The sequence below is a fragment of the Artemia franciscana genome, unplaced genomic scaffold (genome assembly GCF_032884065.1).
Source record: "Artemia franciscana unplaced genomic scaffold, ASM3288406v1 PGA_scaffold_38, whole genome shotgun sequence".
Lineage (NCBI taxonomy): Eukaryota > Metazoa > Arthropoda > Branchiopoda > Anostraca > Artemiidae > Artemia > Artemia franciscana.
In genome coordinates this window covers 214,290-241,924 of record NW_027062676.1, presented here as the reverse complement: position 1 = coordinate 241,924, position 27,635 = coordinate 214,290, and the positions used below count along the sequence as shown (strand labels likewise).

The 27,635-nt window shown below is 35.1% G+C and overlaps 1 protein-coding gene across 1 annotated transcript in view; it reads right to left on the bottom strand.

The window, feature by feature from the left end:
- The window catches only part of LOC136041794 (solute carrier family 25 member 32-like), a 51,990-nt gene extending 28,545 nt beyond the window's left edge, over positions 1-23,445 (bottom strand). Inside the window, exons 1-4 of the mRNA XM_065726549.1 lie at positions 23,293-23,445; positions 17,735-17,860; positions 10,435-10,588; positions 1,573-1,710 (exon numbers count right to left, since the gene is read on the bottom strand). Coding sequence (XP_065582621.1) covers positions 1,573-1,710; positions 10,435-10,588; positions 17,735-17,843 — 401 coding nt within the window. The 5' untranslated portion in view covers positions 17,844-17,860; positions 23,293-23,445. The remainder of the gene's footprint in view (positions 1-1,572; positions 1,711-10,434; positions 10,589-17,734; positions 17,861-23,292) is intronic.
- Between the last annotated feature and the right edge of the window lie 4,190 nt (positions 23,446-27,635).

The window sequence follows — 27,635 nt, the reverse complement described above, 5'->3', positions numbered from 1 at the left end:
GACTGTTGCTTTGAAGTCCCCTACATATCTCACAATTGGTATCGGCCTATTTTTGGTTCAAGTGTGAACCTTACCACTGAAGTTGTCAACCCCTTGAAACTTTCAAACTGGTGTATGTCATGAAGGAATTTTTGTAACAAAAAATGGATGACATATACTTTGATCAGCTCATCAAGGTCTATCGATTGTCATTGAAAAAAAAATTCTATCTGTCTTAGTTCAAAAGTTGACTTTTTTGCCGGAGGCCAACTTTCTAACACCACCACTTAGAAAGGAGCAAAGGATAAGCTCTAATTTCTTTAGCAATGAGAGAACTTTTAAAGTTTAAGAGGTATATCTGATACCATTTCTCTATTGCAATCCCAAGTAGAAAAAAAAAGAATGGTAAAGTCAGCTGAAATCACGAACAGAAATGGCTAGAAACAATAGATGGCAGCACTTTCGGACCCGTGGGAAAATCGCACTTTTTTGTTTCTGTAAATTTTTCTATTTATCACTCAAAGAAGATATATTGGCTGTGGGGCCGGGGAACTACCGCATATATTTAACACTTATAGATTTTAGTCCATCTTCAATTTGAAACTGGTGCCTGCCTGCTAGAACGGAGCTTTCCATTCGAAAGCAGAAACATGGTTTGATGAAACGAAAGCTTGGCTGCACAACTTCAGATACTCCTCTCTGACATAGGCTATATAACTCCACTTCACTTCGCACACCATAGGCTCTGGCTCGAGGACAAGCAAAAACCATCCTTTTTGGCCCCAGGCAAGAGTTCTACGGAGCTTTCCAAAATGTAATGTCATATTCATCAATCCGGCCTGAGGTCCACACTTTCCGTAAAAACCGCACAGGTTAGACCCTTACCAGTTTCTAGGAATAAGCTGAGATCGGCGGCATAGAAAAAAAAAAAAAAAAAAAAAAAAAAAAAAAAAAAAAAAAAAACCGGGACAAAACCAAAGTGTTGCTCTCGCAACACAATACGATTGATTGGGAGTCAAGAAATAGAGCCTACCCTACGAGTTGGCTTAAAAAAAGTGCTTGTATTGAGACTTTTTTTTAAGAACTGTGCAACAATTTTTCCCAAAGAAAAAATTCCTCTCGAGGCAGATCTTTTAAAAGTTAGAAGTTTGCTAAATCAACAATTGAGACAGGAAGACAAATTTTTGTCCCAGCAACGTTTTCGTCACTGAAGTAAAAAGAAGCTATTTATTTAATTATTTTCACCACAAACGGTAAACACACAGGGCTTGTCGTAACAAGTTCATGTTTTCGCAGCTTTTCAAATTGCTCAGGTGATCTAAATCCAATTTTTGTTTGTTTACAGTTTTAACATCACTCTTTACCTTTTTTTTTGGAAAAAAAAATATTTATATCTAACTTCTTGAGGTTATCCTAAACATTAGCAGAACAAAAAAGCAAAGTGATAATAATGATGATTTGGCAAATAAAAAAAATGAGTAGAATACTTTGCCAAAATGCAAGTTCGATAAACAGTGACTCAATGTTAATTAGACAGAAGCTATAAGTCACATAGTATGAAAAGAATAATTCAATTTAATTAAACAGTCTTACCTAGTTTTTACTACCCAAATAGGATTGGTTAATGCTAGGGTTAATACACCGGCTTCAGCAGCAGCTACCATGTTTAAAATTGGTCCAAGGTTTTTAGACGTATCACCATTACTCATCCGCGTCTTGATAACATTATATCTATAAAATGCATAAGTATCTCGATCAAAAAGAAGAGAGAAACGGAAAAGATAGGGAGGTGGAGGGGAGCATGTTTGTATGAATCTTTTTACATAATAAAAAAAAAACTCAAGAGCAAATAAAGTAATCCACAGACTAAATCGCAGCATGGAACAAAAGTTGAACTGTTAATACTTGTTGACTTTATAAATTCCAGGTTTAAGTTAAAAGCCCTTAAGTGTTCTTTCATTCGAATATAACTTTGTTTTTTATTAGGAGATTATTACATTTGTTTTCAGTCCCTAACAGGCGACCAAAAGTCTACAACCTAATGCACATTTCAAGATCATCACAGGTTTGTACTCTTGCTAGGATAACTTTAATAACTTAGCACTTGATTTACACAGAAGTATAAACTCACAATGTTGAAGTTATCTAACGATTTTCTATGTTCCCTTTGAGTACATACTTCTGAGGAGTTGGGGTAATGTTATTTTTCTTAACCCCCTATTCTACGGATATCTATCACAGAGTGGATAATACACAACTACTATTAGTTATGAAAAATTCTGACCCCATTTCTGGACTTTTCATAAGAAGTTACTTTGATTCAAACAACAAAAACATGGTTAAAGAGAAAAATAAGGAGTAACATTCTAGAAATATCAAATATTTGCTATACATATTTTTCAAAAACAAAAAACGATTGCATGTAAAACGGGAGCTAAGAGGTCATATGGCACTTGTGACGAGGCTGGAAGAGCCAAGAGCTAATATGGTATGAGCTCTAGCAAAACTCACAATGTTGAAATTATCTAACGATCTTCTATGTTCACTTTGAGTACATACTTCTGAGGAGTTGGGGTAATGTTATTTTTCATAACCCCCTATTCCACGGATATCTATCACAGAGTGGATAATACACAACTACAATTAGTTATGAAAAATTCTGACTCTATTTCTGGACTTTTCATAAGAGTTAAGCTAAGAAGTTACTTTGATTCAAACAACAAAAACATGGTTAAAGAGAAAAATAAGGAGAAACATTCTAGAAATATCAAATATTTGCAATACATATTTTTCAAAAAAAAAAAAAAAAACAAAAAACGATTGCATGTAAAACGGGAGCTAAGAGGTCATATGGCACTTGTGACGAGGCTGGAAGAGCCAAGAGCCAAGAGCTAATATGGTATGGGCTCTAGCAAAATTCTAAGAATCAATAGATTGATTTTAAATACAAATAAGAGGTTTAATGCCGGTTGGCATTTAAAATAAGAGCTCCGAGTCACAAGGTCCTTCTACATATCAAAATTCATTAAGATCCGCTCACCCACTCGTAAGTTATAAATATCTAATTTTTTGCTAATTTTTCCTCTCCCTTCAGCCCCATGATGATCGAATCGGAGAACGACTTTATCAAGTCAATTTGTGAAGCTCCATGACACGCCTACCAATTTTCATCGTCCTAGCACAACCAGAAATACCAAACTCGCCGAAGCAGTGAACCCCACCCCTAACTCCCTCAAAGAGAGCGGATCCAGTACGGTTACGTCAATTACGTATCACCGACATTTGCTTATTCTACCCACCAAGTTTCATCCCGATTTCTCCACTGTAAGTGTTTCCCAAGATTTCCAGTTTCCCATCTAACTCCCCAAAATGACGACAGATCTGGTCGGGATTTGAAATAAGAGCTCTGAGACAGAAGTTCCTTCTAAATATCAAATTTCATTAAGATCCGGTCACCCGCTCTTAAGTTAAAAATACCTCAATTTTTCTAAATTTTCCAAATTAACACCCCCCAGCTCCCCCAAAGAGACCGGATACGTTCCAATTATGTCAATCACGTATCTATAACTTGTGCTTATTTTTCTCATCAAGTTTCATCCCGATATCACCTCTCTAAGCGTTTTCCAAGATTTCCAGTTACCAAGATTTCTGTTTCCCCCTCCAGCCCCCTATGTCCTCAGATCCAATTCGAATTGGAAATTGAGCATCTGAGACATAAGATCCTTCTATACATCAAGTTTCTTTAAGATCCGATCACCTATTCGTAACATAAAGATACCTCAATTTTTACGTTTTCCAAGAATTCCCGGTTTCCCCCTCCAACTCCCCCAATGTCACCGGATCTGGCCAGGATTTAAAATTAGAGCTCTAAAGCACAAGATCATTCTAAATATCAAACTACATTAAGATCTGATCACCCGTTCGTATGTTAAAAATACATCATTTCTTTTAATTTTCCGAATTGCTACCCCCCCCCCCCCAAGAGAGCGGATCCGGTCCGGTTATGTCAGTCACGTATCTTGGATTGTGCTTATTCTTCCCACCAAGTTTCATCCTGATCTCTCCGCTTTAAGCGTTTTCCAAGATTTTCGCCCCTCCCCCCCCCAATGACGCTGGATCCGGTCGGGATTTAAAAATAAGAGATCTACGTTAGAAGGTCCTTCTAAATAAGAAATTTCATTAAGATCCGATCCCCCCTTCGTAAGTTAAAAATACCTCATTTTTTCTAATTTTTCAGAATTAACCCTCCCTCAAAGAGAGCGAATCCGTTTCGGTTACGTCAATCACGTATCTAGGACTTCTGCTTATTTTTCCCACCAAGTTTCATCCCGATCCATCCACTCTAAGCGTTTCCCAAGATTTTGGGCCCCCCAACTCCCCCCTATGTCATCGGATCCAGTCGGGATTTCAAAAAAGAGCTAATATCCTTCTGAGACACGATATCCTTCTAAATATTAAATTTCATTAAGATCCGATCACCCGTTCGTCAGTTAAAAATAACTCATTTTTTCTAATTTTTCCGATTTACCTCCCCCCCCCCCCCAGATGGTCGAATCAGGGAAACGACAATTTCTAATTTAATATCCGTGTGGTTCTTAATACGCCTGCCAAATTTCATCGTTAGTTTACCTGGAAGTATCTAAAGTAGCAAAACCGGGACAGAAAGACCGACCGACAGAATTTGCGATCGCTATATGTCATTTGGTAGATACCAAGTGCCTAATAGTCTAAAGTTCTTGATTTAAATGTTATTTGTGCTTTGAAATCGACCAAAAATTATGCATTATATATACCATTATTTCTTCAGATGAAAAAAAGTAGTTGACTACAGTCGTCATTACAAGATAAACCATTTTTAAGGCACTTAGTATTAACCAAGTGACATATAGCAATCGCAAATTCTGTCGGTCCCGGTTTTGCTACTTTAGGCACTTCCAGGTAAGCTAGGACGAAGAAATTTGGCAGGCGTATCAGGGACCGGACCAGATTAAATTAGAAATAGTCTTTTTCCCGATTTTACCATCTGGGGGCGGGGAGTGGAGGGCCCGTTAATTCGGAGACAAATAGAAAAATTCGAGTATTTTAACTTACGAACGGTTGATCAGATCTTAATGAAATTTGATGTTTGGAAGGATATCGTGTCTCAGAGCTGTTATTTTAAATCCCGACCGGATCTGGTGACATTGGGGAGAGGAAAACCTAAAATCTTGGAAAACACTTAGAGTGGAGGGATCGGGATGAAACTTGGTGGGAAAAACAAGCACAAGTCCTAGATACATGATTGACATAACCGGAACGGATCCGCTCTCTTTGGGGTAGTTGGGAGGGGGGTAATTCTGAAAAATTAGAAAAAATGAGGTATTTTTAACTTACGAACGGGTGATCGGATCTCAATGAAATTTGATATTTAGAAGGATATCGTGTCTCAAAGCTCTTATTTTAAATCCTGATCAGATCTGGTGACATTGGGGGGAGTTCGCGGTGGGGGGACCTAAAATAATGGAAAACGCTTAGATTGGAGGGATCGGGATGAAACTTGGTGAGAAAAATAAGCAGAAGTCTTAGATACGTGATTTACATACTTGGAACGGATCCGCTCTATTGGGGAGGGGGGTAATTCTGAAAAATTAGAAAAAATGACGTATTTTTAACTTACGAAGAAGTGATCGGATCTTCATGAAACTTCATACTTAGAAGGACCTCGTAACTAAGATCTCTTTTTTTAAATCTCAACCGGATCCAGCGTCTTTGGGGGGGAGTTGGGGGAGGGACCAGAAATCGAGTGGGAATACGAGTGGGTGATCGGATCTGAATGAATTTTGATATTTAGAAGGGCATCATGACTCAAAGCTCTTATTTTAAATCCTGACCGGCATTAAGCTTCTGATTTTCCTTTTAAATCAATCTATTGATTCTTAGAATAGTGTTAGAGCTCATACCATATGAGCTCTTGGCTCTTAGCTCTTCTTGCCTCGTCACAAGTGCCATATGAGCTCTTAGCTCTTGTTTAATGACAAAACGACCCATACTAAAAACCTTTTAAAAAAATGGTTATCTGGGAAACGAATATTTCAGAAATTAAGCAGAAAAGCTTTATATAGGCCTAACCTGAATTTATACAACCCTTTTTATAACCGCATTAGCATATGCATATATTTTTAAGCGAAGTACATTGCTAGGGTTGACTTCAAACTTCCCTGCGCTAGAGATCCTTATCAAGCCTCTCCTGGTCTTATCATTTTATTATAGGCCTACTGAGCTTGTCTTGATCTTTAAAACTGAGTGTTACACCGTATTGCACAACTTTGTCACGATAACTTTTTTCTATAAAAATATGTTTCCTACATCTGGCCCACGACTGAGCATGCTTGTCCTCTTTTTTCTGCGATATATGCAGCTTCTCTCGAGTATTATAGAGATTCAATTCCGTCAGTAGAAACTTCTAGCGGGAGACTCTAAAAATTCATCCGTCACTTCAGGACAGTGCTGTCACTTACTTGAAGTACTACTTAAGTAAAATTTTCCATTACTTGTACTTGTACTTAAGTAAAAACTCTAGAGCGTACTTATTACTTGATACTTAAGTAAGATTACGCAATACTTATTACTTAAGATACTGTTAATGTACTTCATTTTCAAATACTTTACCTTTGACACGAAAATTTTGTGTGTGTGTGCTTTGGCAATGTACAAGAAAACATCACCTTTAGATTTAGAGTAAACTCAGATATAGCTCCATGCCCTATTTTTGGATGTGAAATAAGGTATTTGTTTTTGACAAAAAAAATTATAGTATGATTAACATTTGGTTTAATTTTGTTTAAAAGTTATATAATAAAAAATTGAAATTATTTCAGAGTTCAGTCGTCGACAAAGAGCTAAAATCCCTTGTTTTGTGCTAAATGTTGCATACTGTAGTCCATTTGAGCTTATATTTCTGACATTAGTGTTTAAGTTTTGTCATCTTGTCAACTGAACCAGATTTCTACCATTTCATGATCTTCAGGACCATATTATTGGTAAAACTACTGAAACTATGGCTCTTTGCCCATCTAAATTTTGCCTGCAATAAACAAGTCTAAGGAATTCTATGGATCCAATGCAGTGGTATTTTGTCAAATTCATTCCAGAAAATTCAGGTTTTCAGACGAATCTGACTTCAGATTTGTCACTCCATTCATAAGTTATAGGCCCTACTAAATTAAAGGAAAACTGAACTTTCTTAAAACTTGAAACCCTCTCCCCCTCATCCTATTTGAGCTATGGTTACCATAACTTGTGAGCCCTGATCTCAGGCATCTTTGGCTTAATTTTCGTTCGGATCCGTTACTCCATTTGCAAGTTATACTAAACTAAACAGAAAACTTAATTTTTTTCAGGAATTAAAACCCATTCCCCCTTTTTATATTTGAGCTAGGGCCTTTATCTCAAAACTTGATATGTGTCATGGTCTTAAGCCTCTTTAGTTCAATTTTCATTCAGATTCGCATTCGCAAGTTACTTTGAATTAAACGAAAAACTGTTTTTAGCAGGTAAAGCCTTCTCCCCCCTGTTCTATTTGAGCTAGGGTCTTCATCTTTCAACTTGATGTGTCTCATGATCGTTGGCACCAAATCCGACCATCCAAATTTTCATCCAAATCTGACCAGCGGTTCTCTCCCTATACTTGATTAAACATACGGAAAGACAGACAGACAGACGGACAGACAGATTTTGCAACGTCTTAGGTAGCCATGTTGGTTCATTGGATCCAAAAAAGGAAAAGAATAGCATAACCTCATCCAGGCATCATCACCTATTTGGATAGTGGAAAATATCCATCAAGATAGGTTTTTGAGATCTGTGTGTCTGTCCGCCCGTCTGTGCAATCGAGTATAGCGGGAGGACCGCCAGTCAGATTTGTAATAAATTGAACTATTTGGATTAAAATTGAGCTTAATTAGGGCGAGGGAGCTTTAGGCGTTAAAAAAACTAAAAAATTTAGGTGTTAAAATGTCATTTAATTCAGTGTAACTTGCAAATGAACTTGAGATCAGTGTAACTTGCAATAACTTGAGATGAGTTTCGGTGAAAATTGAATAAAGATGCCTAAGAGTATGATATTCATTGAGTTATGGGATGGAAACCCAAGCTTAATTAGGGGGAGGGGGCTTTAAGTGCTAGAAAAGTTGAGTTTTTTATTTGACTCAGTTAACTTGCGAATGAAGTAAGGGATCTCAATGGAAGTCAAGCCAAAGATGCCAAAACCAAAAGACACATAATGTTTGGAGATGAAGACTCTAGCTTAATTAGGAAGAGGGGGCATTTAATTCAGTGTAACTTGCGAGTTGAGTGACGGATCTCAATGGAGACTGAACCAATGATGCCTAAGACCATGACAGACATCAAGTTTTTATATGAAAACCCTAGCTCAAATAGAATGAGGGAGAGTGTGTTTTAAGTGCTGAAAAAGCCAGCTTTTTGTTTAATTTAGTATAACTTGCGAATGGAGTAACGGATCCAAATGAAAGCTAGACCAAAGATGACTAGGATCAGGGCTCATATCAAGCTCTGATATCACAAACCCTATCTGAAATAGGGTGAGGGGGTTTCAAGTTTTAAGAAAGTCGAGTTTTCTTTCAATTTAGTAGGGCCTATAACTACTTCCACCAATGGCTTGCCCAAAGCCTGGAAATAACCCTTTTCCAAAATAAGCCATACTGAAGCCAACCTTCAACCAAATATTCCATCCCCAGAGAAAAATTACTTTGTATGGTACTTGGTACTTACCAAGTAACATAGTGACCGCAAATTCTGTCGGTCCCGGGCTTGCTAATTTCGGCACTTCCAGATAAGTTAGGACGATGAAACGTGACAGGCGTATCAGGGACCCAAACCAGATTAAATGAGAAATAGTTGTTTCCCCATTCGACCATCTGGAGGGAGTGGGGGGGTGTGTTTAATTTGGAAAAATTAGAAAAAATGAAGTATTTTTAACTTACGAACGGGCGATCGGATCTTAATTAAATTTGATATTTAGAAGAATATCATGTCTCAGAGCTCTTACTTTAAATTCTGACTGAATTGGGTGTGTATCAGCCAAACAAGGGAAATGGTTAAAAACAATAAAATGAAAATTCTGGTTCTTGATTAAGATTTCCAAGAGAGGAATGACAGGGGACGTTTTATAGGCGAGGGCAAGGGCTAAGAGGCCTTCAGAATGGCTTTAACAAAAAGGTAGCATGGGCTTGATATTAGAAATATATATATATATATATATATATATATATATATATATATATATATATATATATATATATATATATATATATATATATATATATATATATATATATATATATATATATATATATATATATATATATATATATATATATATATATATATATATATACTTCAAGTAGTACTTGGAAGTACTACTTAAGTACAATTTTGGTAAGTACTTGGTACTTTATACTTAAGTAAGAATTTGTAAAGTACTTATTACTTGATATTTAAGTAAAAAAACAATGAGTACTTTATACTTGATACTTACTATTGCCATTTCCATGCATATGCTCCCCCTCCCACCCCAAAAAAATTATCAGAACATAGGATTAAAAAACTAACACATTGAAAAATTAACCCAGTGAAATTCAAAACCGCAATCTTGTTAGTATTTCGCCTAAACACAGGCGAAAAAAACAACAACAAAAAAGCACACAGACAAGCTAAACGATCAAATAAACTTACATGAAAAAGTAATGGCAAAACAATACATATTATTAATAAAAAAAACTATTAATCGCTGAACAAGTGCTTCAGAAATTAAGCAGAAAACCTTCATACAACCCAAATTTACACAACCTTTGGTATAACCGCATATTTTAAGCGAAGCATATGGCTAGAGTTGAGTTGTTAATTCCCTGCTTTAGGACACCTTCTTAAGCCACTCTTGGTCTTATCATTTTATCATAGGCCCACTGAGCTTGTTTTGTTCTTTAAAACTGGATGTTGCAGCATATTATATAACTTTGTCCAGATAACTATTCTACAAACAAACATCTCTGACGTCTGGCTCATGACTGAGCACGCTTGTCCCCTTTTCTCTGCAAAATATGAAGCTCCTCTGAAGTGTTATAGAGATCAAATTCTGATACCAGAAACTTCCAGCAGGAGCCTCTTAAAATTCGTCAGTCACTCCAAGAGCAATCGAAAAGGCACGGAAGCTATCTCCTACCATTTACATCCATGACTGTGCTTTACCCCCCCCCCCCTAAAAAAGTCAGATAATAAGTTAATAAAATTAGCACACGGACATCTAAGCCAATGAAATTCAAAAACGAAAAATGTTTCATATTTTAACTGTAGGCTACATATACCTAGGCGTCCTCAGCACAACCGAAAGAAAGAACAAAAGAAGAAAAAAAGAAAACGAGAAACACACTGACAGGCTAAACAATCCAACAAACTTACATGAAAAAGTAAGATCCCCATGCAGCACCTGCACCCCAAGCGTTAGGTGTCACTCCTCTGTATAAACCTCGTGTTCCTTCTGATTTTAGAATGTTTGCCAACGCGTCTAGAAAGCCTTTGTACTGAGGTCGGATAGAAATTTGACCATCATTTACTGAAAAAAAAATATATAAAAAAATACAACATCAAGAACAACCAAAAAAACATTATGAATATTTTAAGAAATCGTTAAGCATTATAGAACCTTCTATGGGAGGACGTAAGTGCTTTTTGATGAGCCATAAGCAGATTTTAACACTTTTGAGTAATTTAATAGATGTTATGAATGCAGAATGGGCGTCCCATCTGGCTGATGGGAACAGGAGAAAGCAGCACAGGGTACAGATGTGGGAGAAACGTTTAAGCCCCAGGGGAAGACAAATATGAATCCGTTGCATATACTAATTGAGAGAGGGAGTAGGATGATGGGGAAAAATAAGGGGAGATGGATGTTTGTGACGTTTAGGTCTTCTTGGGACATGCCCAAAACAAGTAGTCTTTAACGGATTTAGTTCACCGTAATGAAAGTCTCCCTCTAGGCCTCAGCTAGGTCACTTACTCTTAAAACTCTAAAATGGTAAAAACATTGTCTCGTTTGCGTCTCTAGTCCCCAATAGGGACTCACCCTTACCACCCTTCAAGGTTGGGCTTGGAGACAGAGATTTGAGCGTCTTTCCTGCAAGTTTCCCGTCCTAAAATCCAGCCAGAGCGTATCAAACCTGTTCTGCTGGTATCAGGCCTGGTATAAAGCAGATGTGAGCAATCTGGTAAAAGATCGAAGATACCTCTCAAAATCATTGCTCTCATATTTAATTGGCCTAAGATACTTCCTCCATAAATTGCAAGCCGATCAGTGAAAGAAAGCCTGCCTACCTTTCTATTGAAAATTTTCTGGGGCGGGAGGATGAATACATTAATGGAAGTTTGTAGCGTATTATGCATATAAAAAATTGAGTGGTATTGGTCAAACCACAAACTTGCCATGATTTCATTTTGGCCAGTCATATCATTATGTTATAAGTTGGTAATGACAAACATTCGATCCTTTTGGGCCGTTGCCAAATTACTTTCTAGCTAGGGAAACAAAAGAGGTGCACATTGTCTATATGCTCAGATTTGGGGAGGGGGACTGGCAGGGGAAAGATCCAAGGGCTTTACCTTCAACCAAGCAACTATAAAGACTGCAAATTCTTCCTTAGTCATGATTTCAACTATAGGGGCTCGTTCAGCTGCCTATTAAAATCCTCCATGAATCCTCTATTTTAAACGGGCTTTTAGATAACGCGAGGCCATTGTGCCTAAGAGAGCACAGATCATGTCTCTCCCAGAGACATATTTTGTTTTGGTTCTTTTAAATATTATGATTAAAATGGCTACCTCAAAAAGTTGAGCTGATGTTATGGGGCTAAGGGCAATAGAGCTCAAAATTAGAACCGAATGAGCAATTCTGTAGCTTTCTATGGTCATCCATTCTATGTAATGAGACCTGTCATCGAAGATGCAGCAGCAGATGTCAGGGCCCTGAATATTAAGGCAAATATTGTATATTCTTAAAATAAATTTCCTCCAATCTCAATACTAGTTTTTGTAATCAATTCCACTAAAAAGTCAAGATAGACAAACCCAGCTTTTTTCAACTATCATTTTGGACTTCCACTGGCAACCATACAGGGGCGGATCTAAAGCGAAATCTTGGGTGAGGCCCAATGTGACAATGGCGCCAATGAGCGGAATCTGGGGGGGGGGGGCAATATGACACAGGTGTCAATAACTGACAAATTGATTCTAAAAAAAAGTAAAAAAAAGAATAAGAGAGCTCCAGAAAAACTTGGAGGGGGCCGGGGGGAACCCGGTCCCCCTGGATCGGCCAGTGCAACCATACTTGAACAAAGTCACTTTATAAGCTGACAGTTTGCTTTCCCTCCTCCAATGTTTCGAAGTCCCCTCTCACAACAACACTTTCAAAGATTTTACACATCATTTATTGAACCTCACTTGGACTATACTTGACAAGCCTGGCACTACGCACTCATCAAACCACAAACGGAACAAAAAATTGTGATAATACAAAAAATGGCTTTAAGAATAATATATGGTCAAAGCAAGCTCCCCTGCCACTTTTTTCTGTAGAAGTTCTAATTAACCACTCTGACTAGGAGGAAAGATACTATGGTTGGATGAAGAATACAAGGTTTGGACTGAAGACTCTTTTAGATCCAAGGGTTTCCAGTAGTTCCTCTCTCCCTCCTCAAATTCCCACCCACCCTAGGAATCACCATAAATGTTTAAAGAAAAATAGTATTCTCTGCTCTATATTGACTACCTATGAGAGGTATAGGAAATCTGTTATTCCCTTGTTTATCAACTGGTACAATACAACTTAGTAATGGGAATTATCAAGTTACCTCTCTTTAGATTTTATTTATTTTTTTTTTTTTTACTGTTACAGACACTAAGCTTTTCTTTATTATATAATTTTGTCTAAATATTCAATTGACAAGTATACAGTTTGACAGTATTTTAGGTAGCTATTGATCGTGCTACTTTTAATCTGTATATTTATTTGAAAAAATACAAACTTGGCTATTTGGGCTTATGAGCAGCAGTTTTGAAATAAATCACTTGTTCATCTACCCGGGAAATAAAAACAAGAAAAAATAATGGGAACAAATTGGTCTTTAAACTGATCCCAGTCATTCCCCGAATTCAATAATAGCTATATTGAGGCTTACAAAATAATCTTAAGCATCATCTTAGTTGTCACTAATCAAGTGTTAACTACAGCTTCTGATGTTTCTTTGTGACAATAAAATGTTTAGTCACATTCCTCTGCAATTAAATAAGTGTATAATGACCATGGCTGATGCAATGAGTTTGGTTTGAACCTTAAAGAAGACCACCTTCTTTCCTAGCATTCAATATCATAACCATTTGTGCATTTTCCCTAGAAATTCTCAAACAGATTGCACAACCACAGCTCAGCATTATTTGGTTAAAATGGAACATGATTTTTTGAGAAGTATTCTTGAAATATAAAAAAGTTAAATACTCTGATAAACAAAATAATAGGTTTACTGTGTTATTGGAAAAAACACCTTTGCGTTTTGCTATTTTTATTAACTTTTTTTTTAACTTAGACTTCCAAGTTCAGAAGAATTCAATGGAATAAAAAAAAAATTCCTAGCCAAAATTTTGCACAAGTGTTAATTAAAATTATCCCTATTTTTTAGATATTTTCTATTGGAAAAAAGTGCAGAGGAAAATAGCTTAAATGTTTAATTACAGGTTGAATCTATCATTTTTTTTAAATTTCAATCCGTTCTGCTATACTATCTGCAGTGCTAGTCTCATTGGCATTTTAACTTTTGCAATTCAACTGAATAAACTGGCACTGGCACTTGTGCAATTGTAATCATAGTCCGATCATACTGTTGCACTAAAGGTCCAAATATTTGTTAATTTCCTACCAGTGGTGGTTCTAGGCCTAGGCAGGGAGGCAGGTGATTTCCTTTACAATTACAAGACATTCACAGAATGACAGTTGATTAAGGATTTTATAACAAACCTTTAATAATTATCATTAAAACAACTAGTAGGTTTTACAAGATTTGGTCTCCTATCTGTGTTCTTTTGGGATCCATATCGATTTTACATTTGGATCACAGTCAGAGAAGCATTTATCAAGGCTTTTTTATCATCAAGTCATATACCAGAAATAGTTGTTTGATCTTGGACAATCCTTGCGACCCGGCGCAATAGTAAGCGAAACTCTAAAAAATGGAATTTTGATACCAATAGTTACATCAAAAGAATCGCATTTTAATGCTGATTTTAAATATATAAGTTTCATCAAGATCAGTTATACCCATCGAAAGTTACGAGCCTGAGAAAATTTGCCTCATTTTAGAAAACAGGGAGAAAGACCCCCTAAAAGTCCTAAAATCTTAACGAAAATCACACCATCAGATTCAGCGTATCAGAGAACCTTATTGTAGAAGTTTCAAGCTCCTATCTATAAAAATGTGGAATTTCGCATTTTTTGCCAGAAGACAGATTACGGATGCGTGTTTATTTGTTTCTTTGTTGTGTTTTTTTCCCAGGGGTGATCGTATCGACTGAGTGGTCCTAGAATGTCGCGAGAGGGCTAATTCTAACAGAAATGAAAAGTTCCAGTGCCCTTTTTAAGTGACCAAAAAATTGGAGGGCACCTAGGCCTCCCATGCTCATTTTTTCCCAAAAGTCATATTCACCATAGTCGAAAAACCTAATAACTATGTCTTTAGGGACGACTTACTCCCCCGCAGTCCCCATGGGAGGGGCTGCAAGTTATAAACTTTGACCTGTGTTTACATATAGTAATGGTTACTGGGAAGTGGACAGACGTTTTCAGGGGGATTTTTTTTTGGTTTAGGGGGGAGAGTTGAGGGGGGGGGGGAGTACGTGGGAGGATATTTCCATGGAGGAACTTTTCACGGGTAAGAGAATTTCAATGAAGGGGGCGCGGGAATTTCTAGCATTATTTGAAAAAACAATGAAAAAATAAACAAAAGTTTTTTTTCTACTGAAAGTAAGGAGCAGCATTAAAACCTAAAACGAACAAAAATTATCACGCATATGAGGGGTTTACCTCTTCGTAATAACGAGTTATCTCCTAGTGTGACTTAAGTTCTAAAGCTTAAAGCTCAAAGTCACTAAAGCTTAAATGGAACATTTAAGCTTTAGTTTAAAGAGCGAGGTATCGACGAGGGTTGAACCCCCTCATATACGCAATAAAAACATACGAATATAGAAGTTCGATACGTAAGTTACGTATAATTTTTACCAATGAAAACGTTTAAAAAAAATAAAAGTTCTACTTGCCTTTTTAAGTAATCAAAAATTGGAGAGGAACTTGGCCTCCTCCTTCACTCCTTTTTCCTCAAAGTCTTCCGATAATTGCAATTAATTAATATGCAAATTTTGTTTTAATTATTTATGTGCCGAGAGCCAAGGTCAAAACATGCATTAATTCAAAAACGTCCAGAAATTAAATAGAAAAAAATAAAGTTTTTTTTTTTAATGAAAGTAAGGAGCAATATTAAAACTTAAAACGAACAGAAATTACTCCGTAGATGAAAGGGGCTTTTCCTCCTCAACGCCCCACTCTTTACGGTAAAGTTTTCTTACTGTTTTAAAAAGTAGAGTTAAGAGAAAGAGTCAAACTTTAGCGTAAAGAGTGGGGCGTTGAGGAGGAAAAGCCCCTTTCATATACGGAGTAATTCCTGTTCATTTTAAGTTTAAATGTTGCTTCTTACTTTCATTAAAAAAAAAACTTGTCTTTTTCTATTTAATTGAGTAAGAAGCGGTTGTCAAAAGAATCTTTTTCTGTTTATATGTCAGATAGATGGGTGTTTCCATAACAGATGAGAAATATTTTTTTTTCGATTTTGTGACAATGTATACTAATTTATCACTTAATGTAGTGTTTGATAATTTAAAAACTGTTATCAAGAAATCTTTCCTCTTATCTAGCAAAAGGTTCTTAAAAATAGACATTTATAATAAAAAAGCTATATGGACAAATTGCTTTAATACTACAGTTAACTTGAGATGTTACAGCTTGGATATGATTTTTGAGTTATTGGAATTTGTTTTATACAATACTTATATAAGATTTGGGGGTGATTTGTACAAGCAAATTGTGGGAATTCCCATGGGGGGGAATGCCAGCCCATTTATAGCTGACTTGTTTTTAAGTCAACTAGAATATAAATATATGATGGATAAGAATAATCCAATTAATTTAAAACATGCTTTGTCAAATAATAAAAGATATTTAGATGATATTTTGGTCTTAAATTGTAAGGATTTCATTGATATTTCTAAAAATATATATTCATCAGAACTTATTCTTGAGCCTAGTCATGGCACTGGTCATGAAGATCATTTCTTAGATTTAAATATTAATATTTGTGATAATAATAAGTTAAGTTTTAAAATGTATAATAAAACGGATGATTTTGATTTTGAAGTGATTAGTTTCCCATTCCCTGAAAGTAATATACACTTAAATATCACATATTCAGCGTTTTTCTCACAGTTACTTCGTTATGCAAGGATTTGTAGTAATTATATTGATTTTAAAAATAGATGTAAAATCTTAAGCCAAAAATTGATATCAAGAGGTTTTTCTGCAAATAAATTAACTTGGCAATTTAAAAAATTTAGTTTTCATTATAACGAACTTTTAAATAACTATCAAAAGAATTATCTAGAAATACTTAAAGAAATTTTCAACTAATTTCGGAGGTTCGAGAAATGTTGTCGCAGCGCCATTTATTTTGAATTGTGTTTCTAATTGAGCGGATTTTCTTAAAAATTAGCCACATGGTAAAGATGAATTCTATAATTGTTTAGTTCATTCAGGTTTTTTGCAATGTGTTAATATTTGTGATTTGGTAAAATTTATAATATTTAGTTTACCTATTGTTGCTAAAGGGAGGGATATATTAACAGGATAAGCTTGTTTTGGTTTTACTTGGTTGTTTTACATTTGCTGGTTTTTTTTTCTTTCATAGGCATATATTTTGGGGGTGATACCTGACGCGGGGATGCCATGGATATTCTGTGGTAGCCACAACACTGTGCTGGGTAGAGAATTTAGAGTGGCGAAACCCTATATAGGCCAGTGTATTCTCCTGATGAGCCCTTATGTTGGGTGTTGCCTCTGAATTATTTGTCTATATTATTTTTTCTATTGTTTGGTAAATGACAACTTATACTTATTGACGACATGACTGCCTGTCCATGGATTATTCTTTATGGTTGATTGTGTGTGGCTATGCTGTTTGACCTATGTGATTGTATGGATGAGTAGGGTTAAGGCCTCATTCAAGTGCTGGTCTATATTAATCACTAATTTAGGAAAACAGTCTTCCTTTTCTTCTTCTGTCTATCTTTTTTTTTGTGTGTTTGTGCTGTTGCATTGGTGATTTCTCTTTTCATGATAGTCTTTTATCTCTTCGATTCTCCTCATTTATTATTATTGATTGTTTTGCTTGGGAGGGTTTGACAACATAAACTCCAAAAACATAAAATGGCTCATATACATATAAAATTCCAATTATTATGGGGAGGAAACACACTCTCCAAAGTAAGACCCCTCCCCACCCCAAAACAAAATCCTGGGTGAAGGTTTGTCAACATATAAATTTAATTTTTAAACACTTTATGGAACTTTAGCAAAAAGCACATCTAAAAAGACAATGATTGGAATAAATACCTGCAAATCTGATTTTTATTAGATCTAAAGGATGAAGAATAAGGGTTGATGCCACACCACCAGATATTCCTGCTATTAAATGTTCATATCTAACATCCTTAAGTAGCATTGCTGTAGAATAAATTCCTAGAAAGAAAGAAGAATGATACATCTAAGAAATAAATCTAACAATTTCACAAGAAAAAACAAAATTATGCAAAATAGAAACATAACCCAATTAGCCTATCTAGCTGTGATTAAGACAAATAACTTAAAGAAACATTTCAATTTAATAAACAAAACAAGTAAACCTTTCCCTCAGCATCCTAAAATACTTGATGTATACATGCTTGTATAAATTGTCAAATATGTAAATAGAAGAAAAGGGCTAGATGAGCTTGTTTTTGAACAAATCAAAACAAAGGGCCTGTAGTAATGAGATGAAGCTTCTACCTCTAGACATTCTTTCCACCCTTACAAATTTTTTATCAGATCTTATAAAAAGCATTCATTTAGTAAATGTGTAAAACAGAAACCAAATCTAGTAATATTGTTTAAACCTAGTGAAATTATGCTTTAAAATGTTTATGCCCCTTGTTGTCTCTTATAAACAGGTTTCCACAAATAGCTTCAATGTGCTTAAGAGACAAATGGCCAAACTGACTTTAAAATATTAAGCAATCATCAGTAATAATTTGGATGGTAGAGAAGTCAGCTAAGACAAATGACAACCATAGGCATAAGGAGGGGTATGATGAGGCATTCTTTAAGAAGTATTGTCAAATCCCAAATTGAATCAGTTGTATTCTATGCTGAGGTTTAACAACAGATGGGCAGTTCTCTGCTTTTGCCCAATCATTGACAAATAAGGAGCCATTTATTCCTCTCATAACAACATAACATAGTACTATAGCCCTTGACTAGACAAAGAATATTGTTAAGACTAATTTACCATGTCCAATTGCTGGGTAATTTATGATTCTCAGAATCCAAGATAACTGGCTCAAATTTTGCATCTCTTAAAATACAGTACAGAGTTGACACAATTTTATCAGTGTATGTTCTTATAATGTGTAGGTATTTTTGCAATATGTTCTGTAGGCTGTTCAGGAGTCAGAAATATACTGTTGGACTGGGATTTGGATAACTTGTTTTATGCAACGTATCACACACAGGTAAAAGCCTTTAATTTTTCCTAGTTGGAATCTTGCACAGAACAAACCAAAGGGAGTAATACAGCAGAAGCACTCAAATATGACATCTTACAAAAGCAAAGTAACTTTTCAAAAGATTTGTGCATTACATCATTTCTTGTCAAAAGATCCATGTGTTAGCCTATATCATCTTGTATAGCAAGATACAGTTTTGTCAAATTTATATTTTGAAGATAAGTTTTTTTTTTGTCAAAAATAATATTATACTTTAAACATTAAACTTTGTCAATTACAAAAGGCATATAACAACTTCCTTTCAAAAACCCATTAAGCAACTCAGCATGTTGTTCTAGTTTCCTGCCAGTCATGAAAAAAAAAGAAGAAGAAAGACACGTCAGTCCTACCAGGGCAAAGATGATTTTTCTATTATTCCAAGTAAGGGGGGGGGGTACAAGTTTCCTCTAAAACGTTTTCAACAAAGATGATTCTAATGGTGTACTTTTTGCTTTGACCCAATACTGCTTTTGAGGGATTTTAAGCTATTTCTTGAAATTTCTGTACACTGTTTTTTAAAATAACAATTTTACTACTATTACTAGTCCAAAAAATAGTTGCAATTCCTAAACTAGCAACCAATCGCAATTTTTTTCACTGGCCAGTTTTTTTAATGCATTTTAAAATTTTTTGATACTATGGGAAGTGGTTTGTTCTTTATTAGATTGCAGCTATACAGCTATAGATTTTTTGGTACTTGTCTGGTATACAGAACATACTCAAGGAGTGAAGTTAGGTTAATCATAATAAAATATACCAAAGTACAAAGAAATATAATACTATAGTAACAAATTTATGGAAATTACAACAAAGAATTATGGAAAGCAGGCTGCCTAAAACACATCATATTAAATAGCCTACTTAACCTAACCACCTGTATATATTAAATTGTTAATTAAAATGTACCTGTATTGTAGTTTAGTTTACAAAAGAATAAGCTAAATATGACCAAATGCAAGAGAAAAACTGATTTACTCAGATTAAAGGAAGCAAACTTCTTGAGTGAATTCTGGATGACAGACAAGCACCATGTAATACTTTAGTAGCAAAATCATGGAAATTACAACAAAAACTATAGAAAGCAGGTTGAATGTGTTCTAAATAACAGACAAGTACAAATACAGAGACTCTTACCTTATACAATTTTGTAAACATGTATAAGGCTTAAAGTAATTTTGATAAATGTATTTTAAATTTTAAGAGCATTCCTCATAGCATACACCAGAGGTTCCCAGTATAGGGTATGACCCTCTGATGGGGTAGGGGAATGATTTATAGGGCAGGGATGAAACAAAATTTTTAAAGGTAAACTTTTTTTTTTGGACAGTAAAAGATTTTTGAAATTTGCAAAATAATAATTATGTCCTTAAATTGAAGCTAGGAGCAATCTAAGGATTTCTCCTTATAGATCTCCAGAATGATGACTTATACTGTGTTCAAAGTTCTTTAGTGACCAGGTGCTGTTGCATGATTTGTAGCATCCCAATTGAGTTTATGTTCTCTAGAGGACCACTCAGCATCCAGCCTTCATTTGAAAAAGTCAATAGATTCAGCAGTAACTGTTTTATTAGATAGTTTGTCCCAACTGCTGACAAATCATAATGAAAAGAATTGAGTGCAGACCTCTATATTTGGTAGACTGCTTGACAAGTTTCAAATGATGACCTCTAGTTCTTCAGTTGGGAATAATGCTGGGAGATTATTAGCCCTCATTAACCTGTAGCTTAAAATGGCATCCCCTGTATTTCTCCTGTAGACAAGTGTAGGGAGATTCAGCTTTGATAGTCTTGCTCGGTAGGAAAGCTCCCACATGCCAGATATCACTTTGGTGGCACATCTTCAAAATCTTTTATGTCTTTTTTAAAACAGGGGGAGGTAAGAAACATTCCAACTTAAAGCTCAGGATACATACATCCCATATATAAAAGACTCATGACCAGGTGTGCAAAAAGTTCCAAAGCTGCCAGTAGCAGAATTCAAATAGGTGCCACACCTTTTGCTGCACAGCTTGTGTTTTGACAGCTTTGCTTTGAGCAAAAAGTATTTTTACACAAAAAATTGCAAGAAAAGTGACAAATGCAATTTAGTTTACCTTTGCAGTGAGAAATATCAATAATTTTCTGAATCACAACTAACAATACAATTTAATTTAGTAGTAAACCATATACTAGCCCTAAATATCATACTCCATAATTTTATAAGCACCATTTTATCAAAAGTATTGTATCATATTTACTGTAATACTGCTACCAGATTGTAGTATTTAAAGTCTTAAGTATACTGTATATAAATTACTGCTGTTACTTTATGAATGGAGTTGTACACTCTAATGCTATTGGTATTATAAAAATAATGCATACCCAACTGCACAATATTCATTGATCACTATACTACAACTATAAAAAACATAATTTGAATTTCTAGGAAAACAATATTGATTGGCAGCCTGGTAGTCATGAGCATTATGAAGCTATGATTTTAGTTTTGCCCTAATCAAATCCCCACAATAAACAGAGAATTACTACTACAGTTTAGTGTGGCTGTTTTAGGCTACTAATCTCCTATGTTCCAGCTTTCCCATTAGCAGCTTTAACTGTATGTAAACCTTGATTGCTACCAGCCCTCTTAAGATTCTTACAACTGACAAATAAACAGTTTTGAGGTTATTTGTGTAAGAATTGAAGAAATATTTACTTCCATTTGAAGAGAAGTAGAGTAAGCAAAAACTTGCCCACACAGACAAAGGATAACAATGATTTAAAAGTAAATTTGCACATAGCAACATTGAAACCCAATGAGCTTTTACTTTGAACAAGTTTTAAAAGGCAGCAGCATGAGAGCTCTCTCACAAAGCAGAATAGCATGTTACTTCTCCAAATGTGTGCTCTGTACCAAATGAATTTGATATCAACCTTTAGGATTACCAATATCTTTGTCTTGAAGCATTAAATAACAGAATTGCATAATAGTTTTAATGAGAATACAGGACATACCATTATTCATAAAGCAACTGGAACATGGAGCTTCTTAGAGACAATCAGGTCTACTACTTCACTAATACAAAGAAATTCTAGTTTTTCAGCACAATTGGTTGTACAGAATAAATGCCAGTTCTTCTGTAAACCAAAGTGACCATACAAGGCAACTTCAATGAATGGCTTACATGCTTCATTAATAGAGGGGTCCTGCCACTGGATAACTAACTCACTGCAAAGAGTGGTAGAACTAACACTCTGGCCATGACCACATCTGTCCACAATGCTGCCTGTATTCTTGACAACAGATTTGCATGATGTCTTGCATATACCACACAATAAGAGGTGAAGAAATTCAGGAATGCCATCATGCAGTGCTGGCTGCTCAATAAATAAGTAAAGCTTTTGTAGTACAATGCTTAGGATCTGCATTTATGCTAGAAGCACATTCTAACCATGTTTTGTAATAGCTGAGAACTGCACTTTGCAGCAAATTTTGAAAACCCCCTGAATTTGCAAGATCAACCAGGTGTCCAAGTTGATCACATTTTCCAATTGTCAATTCAACAAAGCTGGTATCAAATATGTTTCCCATAATGGCAATCTATTTGTCAACTGTGTTGTACCTACGTGTGGCAACAAAAAAGCATAAATTGAGATTATTCAATAGTTTGTCTAAGAAGTGGCAAAGTTTCTGGGAAGTTGCAGCAACTGCCTCTCAAGCATTCTTGCAGAATCTCCCAACTCAGAAACCACATCATTATGAATCACTGAATGTGTCCCTTGCAATATCTGGGGTTTCTGGCCATAACTATGGGAACTCCATGACACAAAAAAACTGTCACTAAGAAAGATACCACTTTCAAGAAGCAAGGAAGTAGCTGAGAATCAACTGGATTATCTTCCCTAGCATCAATGAAATCTAAGTAGCCTAAGCCTATTAAATAAGAAAGGCTTTCAGCAAGTGATTGAAAATAGCTTCATCAAAAATCTCTCCTTGCTTAAAAAACTTTAAAATATAGAGAAAAATTGCCTACCCATCATAAGGCCAATTGGTCAACCTTGTACAATGACAAGCATTAATGCTTACCACTATTCATAATAATAATAAATAAGCTAGGCTATATTTAGTTTCAAGATAAATTTGTAATGTGAATATCAAAATTAGTATATATTATTGTTTTTCTTAACACTTTCTGATGCTATAAAGATGACTAAAAAATTATTCTTGGGAGAGATCGCACGTCTGGGCCTGACTGAAGGAGGGAGGGTTACAGCTTCAGAACCTCTGTCCAAAGCTTGCAAAGGCCTATTCCTAGCTGACTTGAGGGCTATATTGAAATGCATGAAACCTGCAATAGAATATAGTTAGCCTAAATGTATTCTGAAGACCTACCAGACAAACGATTGAATAGAGAACTAGCCTAGCATGATGCAACTTTGAAAATAATTTTAATCTTTTTCTTCCAGAAATTCCTGATAATCCCCGTGTTCTTTTACTTGTCCGATTACTTATCTGACTAATTCAAGCGGAGCGTGTCCGAAAGCTCAAGTATGCAGAATTAATTTCGCATCCGTCTGGAATTCTCAGTCCGGACTAGAATTTCATCTGTAATTATCGCAGGGTTATGACGTCAAAAAACCCTACGAAAGATTCTACGAAATCTAGAAATAGGAAGACCAGAGTTGCGTTCGAATCGACTCGAAAAAGTCAACTTAAAAGTTGACTTTTTTCTCTGCCGCCGTTTTATTTAGTAAAAAGTTGACCTAGAAAGTCAACACAGAATTGCGAATCGAACGCTTCAATGGCAAAAAATTTAGAAATATGAAATTGTTTAGTCTAAAGAAAAGACAAGGAAATTGTTAATAGGCCTAGTGGAAATAATCTTAGCTTTTCAGTGACCTGTAAGTAATCTTATGCATATTCCTTAGGATTTAAAGGGTTTTTGGTGTTCTAGGCCTATCTTGCATAGGCTAAGCTTAATAAGGAATGAAAAGAAAAATTTTATGTTGTTAAAAATGTTGATTCTCAGGAAGGCAGCTATCATATTGGTGAGTTATTCTAATATTACCAAATCTAACAGGCTTAGTTTCTAAACCAACCTATAATTTTTAGTTGAAAAAATTAAAAATTATAGGTTGGTTTGTAACTTTATATTATAGCCTAGGTTAGTTAAAAACTAAAAATTATTGGCTTCTTTTCCCAGTAAAATTGGTGCAAACAGTATTACTGGCTTTCAAATAAAGTGAATATACCACTCCATGCCCTTTTTTATCCTCTTTATAAATATAATAATTGCTTCTACCACAAATTCAGATTTAAGCACTTTTTGACCTCTTAAAAATGACCTATATGTGGGGTCATTACAAATCTGTAATAGCTTAGAAACAAATTTGGGCTATATATTTGTACATCAGGGGGTTTGGGGTAAAGCATATCATATATTAAATACGTAAACTAACCATTGGTGTATTTTTTTTATGTTTGTGCTGTTGCACTGGTGATTTCTCTTCTCATTAAAATTCAATGTGCACAAACACATAAAAAAAAAAAATACGGCAAAGATTAGTTTACTTATTTAATATATGCTATGCTTTACCCCCACTCCCCCTGATGTGCAAATATATAGCCCAAATTTGTTTCTAATCTATTACAGATTTTTTATAGTATAAAGATGCATGTTTTTCCCTTTGGTATGTAGGCTAAGTAGAAGATCACTTGTACCTGATGCTGTCCCTGTTGTTTTTAGTTGGATTGGAAACATCCAAAGAAAGTTTCCTTTGAAAAGGAAAGGTGAGATTGCCCAAAAGTGAGATTGAATTTGTCAAAGCTTGGAGGTTTGCCCCTTCAGTCTGTTTAAAGGAAAATGGATTCATAATTGAAGCTTTGTTCATTTCAATCTTAAGGGTGACCAATATTTGTGACAATTCATTAAATGGTTGTAAAGGGATACTTTTGTTTATTCATTAGTCTTCTTTGTTTTCTAACAGTTTTTTTTTTTAATCTTTCAATTGATATCCATTTCTTACAAATTTTTATTGATACCAGAGGTCCATTTGCAAGTTTTCACCTACTTTGTAATCCCTGGTCTCACAATTACATTTAAATTTACTGAAGCTAGGACACACAGAACTCCTATCTATTTAAAGAAAATCAATGGATATAAGTAGGTTTTATTGTATTTAAGCCCTAGGGCCATGGCAATTAAAAACAAAATAAAGGAGATTAACTTTAAAATACTTGACATTAAATAAGCATAATAGCCACAAAGAAAAACAAATAACAAAATTATACTTCTGTGTTCAGTTGCCAACCTGAGCGACTGTCATAAATTTTTAAATCTTGCAGAACATTCACCCCCATTACATTCACAAGCTATCTCTCATGACCCACAAATTTGTCCATACATCCACATTTCAGGGAAATGGAAGGACCATCACACTGGTATTCTTCATTTCTACTTATATTTAATGGGTTTGAAAGAAAGTTTCCATGGCTAAGTCAGTAGGCCAGTAAAGGACCTGGTGGTCCTTTAGCCAGGTAGTGCAATAGGAAGCTAAGGACCAGCCAGCCTATTCTCTTGCATGCCCTTCCTCCTTACTGTCCCTAGATTTCCATCTGTACTCATTTAAAGTTGGGCCAATTCTAGCTGAGGTTAGTCATATCACCAACCCCTATCCAAAACCAAATAAACTGGCAATGCCAGGAATTAAACCTATACACCTTGGACAAAGCGTTCCAACCCAAAGCGCCTACCACTTAGCAAGGAACACAAATTTGACCAGAGAACAATAATTATTTGAAAAAAAATTGCTATAGTTATACACTACTGTCCTATAAATGCTATAGGCCCATTTTATTTAGACAAATCAATTTAAGACAGGTATCAACAAAACTCCATCAGGGATTGTATTTGCTTAAAATACAATCAAGCTATGTGAATGCTCAGCTTTGTGATATTCTAGTCTTGAAATAATAAAAAAAAGAGAAAATTTATATTTTCTATTTATTTTTCACCAACTCATTTGAGCAAAATCATTTGTGACAGCCAAATGCCCATGGTTGGCTTAGAACCTCTCTAAATGCTCTGAAACAGCAGGAATTAAAAAAAAATTATACTAATCAGCATTAAACTGTCCCTTAAATTTGAACACGTGTATTTAATTTGAAAATGATGCTACTGCTAGTCAGGTTACTGTGCTGTTCCCACTGGCTCTACTGCAGTTAAAAATGGGCAGTTACCACGCAGTAACTGCAGTTACTGAAAAACCATCAGCTGGAACACACCCATAAGCAATTATATCTTTACATTATATCAATTATATATCTTATATTATATTATTATATTATATATATATATATATATATATACATAAGCAATTATATCAATTATATCTGTAAAGAACATACAAAAAGGCATCAAGTAGTATATTCACTTTATTTTTAAGTCAAAATATGAAAAAAAACAAAAAATTTACTCCCGACCTGCCTAATTTGCTAATATATAGCCCAAATTTTAAATGTATTTTGCCACCTTTTAGCCTACTTATTTTTCCAGTTCTTGTTTTGCCACAGTTGCTTCAATTATCAGGTACTATGGTTGAGGTATAGATTGGCAGAATCAATAGGAAATATGCAATTTCAGCCTTAGATTTCCATATTAGGAGGGTTGGTGCTAAAGTAAATCCAAGCTGCATACTTCTCTAGTGCTTAAGTATGACCCCTCAGCAATATTGACAAGAAATGAGTAACAGAAAAAAATCAATTTGGACTAAATGGCAATCAGGAACTGGATACAGGCTAAAGGGGGCCAAAAACAGGGCTGTATAATTGGAGTTCAAAGAACTCCAATTATACAGTGATTTTAAAAAAATCACTGTATATAAGTGATTTTTTAGTGAACTAAACACTTCCCTTGCTAATTTAGGACTTTAAATTGATTAGCCTACTGGAATTTACCTATCCTATGCAATTGAAATATTTTACCTTTCCAGAGCATTAAGACAATCCATCACAATAAAAAAAAAAAAATATCCAAGGCATCTTGAATGAAATGACTAAAAGAAGACAAATGAAAATCACAATTTGCAATCTAACAATTAAACTTCTGGCCACACAAATTGTATTAGGATATCCAGAACTGAAATAATTGCTCAAGTAGCTTTGCAGTAACTTTAACTAATATTGCAATAACTTTATAAGTTTTTTCTTAACCATTTTATTATCTACCTATCCCCCCACCCAGTAAAAAATAAAACCCACCCACCCACACAAGAAAAAAGCCAGTTTTAACAAGGACAATGACATAGTTTCTAAGTGTATTTTAGTGCAACCTACCCAACAACAAAAAATCTGGCTCAATAACTCACCAAACTGGTACACAAAAGTGGTGCCTTCATCCTGGATTCATCTGAACACATACTCCATGATTACCTATAATTGAAACTTTTGCCCTCTTTCCGAGTTAACTTGAGACGAACGTACAAAATGTAAAAGTTGTTAAAAGTCAACTTTTCATTAACTTTCAGTCAACTTTTACAAATCGAACGCTAAAAGTTAACTCGGAATCACAAATAAAACGTCAGAATGCTGGTTTCAGTCAACTTGGAATGTGATTCGAACGCAACTCAGAGCATAAGGAAGAAAGATCTGTTTTCAGAGTGATTTCAAATTCCAGAAATGTGTGATAAAAAACTTCCAATGTAAGTGGCTAAGAATATCTCAGTTAAAGAATAATC